This window comes from Centruroides vittatus, unplaced genomic scaffold (assembly GCF_030686945.1).
Source record: "Centruroides vittatus isolate TY-2023 unplaced genomic scaffold, ASM3068694v2 contig_549, whole genome shotgun sequence".
NCBI classification, from domain to species: domain Eukaryota; kingdom Metazoa; phylum Arthropoda; class Arachnida; order Scorpiones; family Buthidae; genus Centruroides; species Centruroides vittatus.
This window is the reverse complement of record NW_027122325.1, coordinates 1,946,815-1,952,814: the sequence shown is the minus strand read 5'-3', so window position 1 is coordinate 1,952,814 and position 6,000 is coordinate 1,946,815. Positions and strand designations below refer to the sequence as shown.

Genomic DNA, 6,000 nt, shown 5'->3' with positions numbered 1-6,000 from the left:
AATGTTTTCTGCTATTTGCTTATACACAGTAACTAAAGCGAATAATTAAAATTTAATAATTTGTACTTAAATATATCTAATTCCAAGTATATAAATTATAGAAATTTACCAATTCAAATATATATTGATAAATATTGTTGGGTAAGAAGACAATAAAACACACAGGAACGAATCCAATTACATTTTTTTATTTCGTCGATAGCGCGAGCATACAACTGTCAGACTAACGAAAGAGACGTCAAAATATTACCCATTTGTCTTGTATCAGCTAGTTGGGCGTGAGCATCTAGGCTACTCATATATCTCCCGTGGTAAAGTGTGACGTAATTGTCATGCAATAGTAGTACTATGCGTTTATGATTGTCGGTACGCGGAAAATAATGCTTTCCGGGAGGTCTTTTAAGGGAAACTACCCCTATTCAAGCGTTATAGACGTAGAGAATACCCTGAAAACGCCGTGGCCAGCCCGTCCGGGCGAGGCGCGAACCCTAGTGTTCAGGGAACAAAACCGCTTGGCCACTGGTAGGCCAAAATATCACCCAATCACGCAGTCTATATAAGAAGGTCAGGACACGCGTGACCTACTTCTTGCGACTCAAAAAACCTCAAAATGGCGGCTCATGTTTTAAGCAAACTTGTACAGTCAGCTTTATACGACATTAATTAAACTAAAATTGCATAAATCCAGTGATTTCCAGTCAAAAATATAATAATTTTGGATGATTATGCAACCCCAATTTTATGTAACTTTTCGATCAAATAGTTTAAAAGAAACAATCATCCATATCATTTGCTGTCGCGATTGAAACTAATTAAATTTTCTTTGACGTTATTGCATCACTTTACGAAGTGCTTATATACGTAATTGCATCAGTTTTAGCACATATGTAAAGTATAATAAAGAATATACAACGAAGTTATCCAAAATTTTATTTTAAAGCAATTACCAACACAATATTAACGCATTAAAAAAATAAATACTGGACTAACGTTTAATGAACATTTTTGGCTTTACAAAGGCTTAAAGGTCATATTTTCCTAATTACATAAACTTTATCAAAAAAGGATAACATTAAACACAATATTTTTAACAGAGCTTATCTGAGACATAACTTCTTTCTCTCTAAAAACACAAAGCTGTAAACTCTGTAAACCCATTGTTTAACGTTTTGAGTACGTATATACGTTACTACGTAATAATAGTCGACTCACGCAGGAACCACGTGTGCTGACCTCTATCGATAAGTCCCAAAATGGCCGCAACCGCATAGAATCACGGGAGCGTGTCCGACCTTCTTATACAGACCTTGATCACGTTTTCCTTACTAACGCCCCCTGGCCGCGACATATACTTTTATTCGATACACTACAGTTATTTATTCATTAACTTCATAGGAAAACGTTTTTATACAAATGAAAATTGTCAAATACCTAGGATTTACAATCATTACGTTTAATGATGTCTGAATAAAAACTCGATTGCACAAAACAAAAGCCACACTTTGATAACTAACACATTTTAGTCTTGTATAGTTCTAAAGGTAACTTAGCTCGCTATAAAATTTTTTATAGTGAGCTTTATAATTTTTTCCGTGTAAATATCAATGAAATTAATATAAAAAATATTTTTATAACATACACAAACTTTTCTCTTAGTCTTTTTTTGTACTAATAGATTCAATTTACGATATTTTTAACTGCTTAAAACCCTCCTAGAACGAATAACCCGCTTAAATCGAAGGACGAGTGTAAATTAGTATTTATTTTTACACTGTAATATTGTTGATACATTTTTGTATAGTAAACACATCCAAATATTAAAAATATTCACAAAATTGAAAATTATGTATGAAGTTTCTTATTTAAAATTTTGCAGATGAGTAGAACTTTTTGTAAATATTTTTAAGACCGATTTTGTAATGATGATACTATAATTTTTTTTATGTAAATGTGGTTGGAATAAATACATTCGTAAATCTGAATTTATGTCTGAAAGAAAAAACAATAAAAAGCACGTAAACAAAATATTTCATTTCTTGGAAATGTTTGAAAGAAAACGATTGAAAAAAAATAATTACATTGAATAATAATAGTGATTTATTTTATGCACTTTTCACTTTTAGTACTCCATTTTTTGAACAATTTTATACGTAATTAATAATAAAATAAATTATAAATAATAATTATTTCACGAGAGCTTTATTATTCTAATACAAGAATTTTCATTTTTTCATTTCATATAATCTTGATGCAATGACAAGTACAATGTCGTAGTACCTTTTTTATTTGCTTTTATCAGTGCCCCCCAATGGCCGAGTGGATAAAACCACTGAACAGTGGCAATTGATAGTGGGTTCGCGTATGGCCAACGGGCTGAACATGTGGAGTTTTCCGAGTTTTCTTTACGTTAGTAACATCAAAATAAGATCATAGTTTCCTATAAAAGATCACATACGAGGCATTCCCCCTTGACAGATCGCCCATGGGTCGCGTTGCTGTAATCGAATAAAACCGTTTAGTTTTATCAGTTAATTATAAACTGATAATGTAATTAAAATTTAAAAAAACTAGAATATTTCAATCAGAAATTTGATGATAGTTTAAATTGACGACAAATAAACCATACTTAAACAGAAACGTCTTCATTTCGGTACCATAATATTGTCTTTAGGCACTTTGGAAGTTTGCTTTAGATCAACAACCTTTAATAAGTTGTATTTCATATACAATATTTAGCAAGTTTTATATTATTTCATATCTAAAACTATGGTTCTGATAAAAGCCATTTAAAATTAATTTTTTGAAATGTAAATATCAACGAGCAATTATTTATTGTGACATTATCACAATTCCGGGCTGCAATTTTTAATCTCCTTTTAATTTAAAAATTCACGTGACTTCTGGTTCAGACTGGAAGTTTGTACATAGTTTAATGGGCATTCCGAGCCCTAAGCTTTCCATATCTGGTCTCGATTTTCATCTATGTGACTGTTCTCCAGATTGACGAAGGATAGACAGCGGACGACAGTGGGAATGTATAGATCTGCAATTTGAAAATTGTAGCCCAACAAAAGATGATTTAGCGAAGATAATATCGTAAACTTTAAAATAGAGAAAGAATATTGTTCTGAATAAAGTTTATTAATATCATATTTTCAATTTGAAATCGCTATTAATGTTATAATTTATTAAAAATATTTATTAGTTAATAAGTCAATTAATAATTAGTTTATTTCAATAAAAAATGAAATATTTTTACATAATTCAAGAGTTATACTTAATTACCAATATTTATAAATGAGGCAACTGTTTTCCAATACAGAGTATTTTCATAATAATGATTCTTTGGTTTCTGATAACTGATGATCTGAACTTGAAATTTTTATGTTACCATGATTAAAAATGCTATTTTCTTTAAAGGTAATTACTACGTGTGTTGTTGAATGAGATAAAGGAGATGTTATGTTTGGAGTAATGCTCGTAGATGTAATATCTTGATCATCTTGTCTTGGAATATAGGGCAATGGACTTGTACTTTGGTAACCATCTTTTTTTTCTATAATGATATAAAAACATATGAATTAATTTTAAATTTCTTTAAAGTTTTGAAAAATAATCGTCATTAAAAAATAAAATTAAAATTGCATAGTAATTTATTTTAAATACTTAAATATCTATTAAATAGATTATTTATTGATCACGACACGACAGCAGTACTCCTAGTTATAAAAAAATTAAAATAAATAAATTAGAATGGGTTTATATTCTATTATTATATTTCCTAACCCATCTATACTTTTATTTTTCTAGCAATTATTCTAGTAGTAATAGTACTTACCGTAGAGTAAAAAATAGTTAATATTAATAATATAAAAATAATGATAATTTATAGTATTATTTGTTTTATCGTAATCAATGTAACGTAATTGGTCAGTAATTAATCCGTGTAAATATTTCTTTATTTCTTATGTTTTTTTTAATATATAAGATATAAAGTTTGTCGTTCAACATCATTTCATAAATAAACATATTTCAACTCTAACTTTGATGTTATTAAAAATGAATTTTAAACCTCAATTTAAAGATTCTTAATCTGACAAAAATGGGCCTTCATTGGATTTCAATAAGCCCCAGGCCCCGAAAAAACTAGATCCGCCCCTGATTATTATTGAAATTTTCGTAATTTACCACTGCCATTAAAATTTATCATGTTAATTCTTTGAATGCGTTGCCAGGTAAAAGCGACTTTAATTAACACAGCTACATAAGCCATGATTTAAAAAATTTAGCTGTAAATCTCACAATTATGGATCGGGTTATAATATTAATTAATCCAGATATATTTCGTAAATTTAGAAAACTAAATAACGTATTTTTCAATTCCTGACGTAACAGCCACAATTATTTCGAATGACAAAGACTAATTAGGAGAGACTATCATCCAATACACTTTAATACCACTCTTAATGTATATGCATTTCGTGCTTTAGCCCCTCTTCAGTACATGCTACAATGATAAAATAAACTGAATCAACAACTACATAAAATAAAACAAATATCCAAACTTCTACATGCCTTTATGCATCATAATTGGTAAGAAGTTTTTAAAATAAAAAAGTTATTTTGTAACAGATATGAATATTATAACAGATAAGCATTGATCTACTCTACAGTTCGTCAGTCAGATTGAACGAGGAAACTCCGTATTCCAGGCTAAACTGGTGGCCCTTATGATGAACATAAAGGTAGGGTTCGATTGGTACTTAAGATCACAGGTAGGGTTCTAGGAGAGAGGCAAGCACGACGTGTTGAATTGAAGTGGGTCCGAGGACACATCAGGAACCTAGTCAACGAGCGTGCCAATCACGTGACCAAGGAGATGGCTATAGGCCCATTTGTAACAAAGAAGGTTGAACCTCTAATCAGTTGCATAAAAGGTATTCTACTGCAAGGATCCATGACATAGTGGCAAGAGCGCTGAACTCATAGTACAGTAGGTAGGTCACCTACTGTACTATGAGTTCAGCCAACCATCAGGCCTTTATGCCTGATAGTTAGCGGAACTCCAGTTAGTTGTAGGCGATCTTATAACTTTCTGTCACATCATATAAGAATTCGACTTTTTCACCGTGTAGACAGCCATCTGTGTTGCAGCGAGAAAAGTAAATGAAACGAGGGCTGCATATTTAAAACCTCGAACCAACGAGACTACTGCGAGGATTACTGCGTGCAGCGCTTCAAGAAAATGAGTTTACCAACGCTCTCAGCCGCACCGGCTGAGAGCGTTGGTAAACTCGTTTCGGATAGTCGTTAAATTAAACTAAGCGCTGATAAGCGCTTAGTTTAATTTAACGACTATCCGAATTTTGTAGGTAATACCGACCACGCATTGCGACTGTCATCGTCGAACACGACTTAAGCGAGAGATCCATCTGAGTTACTATCGTGCGATTCCATATTAATTCATTATCATCCACAAGCAACCACCGTTTGCGTATGGTTTTAAAGTGATATATGTGAGGTCAGCCTTAGACTTACAACATAACACAAACGAGTTTATTAAAAATATATCTAATTTTTTTATTTATAAAAATTGATAGATGAGGTGAAATTTAAAGCTATAGATTTATCACAAACCAGACGAGGGAAAGCTGCAAGGTTTGGAACATCATACCAATACCTTTCACTAGGTAGTTCGAGAACATCGGATACTTCGATACATAGCATATTTGTGTGTACAGTACCATATGGGGGAAACATGTAATTTATGATATAAACCGTCGTAACGTGTAATTATCAAAATATACTACGAGCTCATTATTATTAATTATTTAATGAATGTGTAACTTAGAAAACGATAGTACAGTAGAGCATCGATTATCCGACTGAATTGAGGACTGGGGTTGGTCGGATAACTGAAAAAACGGATAACCGAAAAGTATGAAAAAATACATTATTAGTATAATATATTAGTATATCGCTATTAACCTACTTCGCGTT

At 31.4% G+C, this 6,000-nt stretch overlaps 1 protein-coding gene across 1 annotated transcript in view; it reads right to left on the bottom strand.

Annotated features, from left to right (window-relative positions):
• Positions 1-3,213: 3,213 nt before the first annotated feature.
• LOC136978698 (secretin receptor-like) overlaps positions 3,214-6,000 on the bottom strand; it is an 80,422-nt gene continuing 77,635 nt past the window's right edge. The window contains exon 14 of the mRNA XM_067274465.1: positions 3,214-3,556. Coding sequence (XP_067130566.1) covers positions 3,330-3,556 — 227 coding nt within the window. The 3' untranslated portion in view covers positions 3,214-3,329. The remainder of the gene's footprint in view (positions 3,557-6,000) is intronic.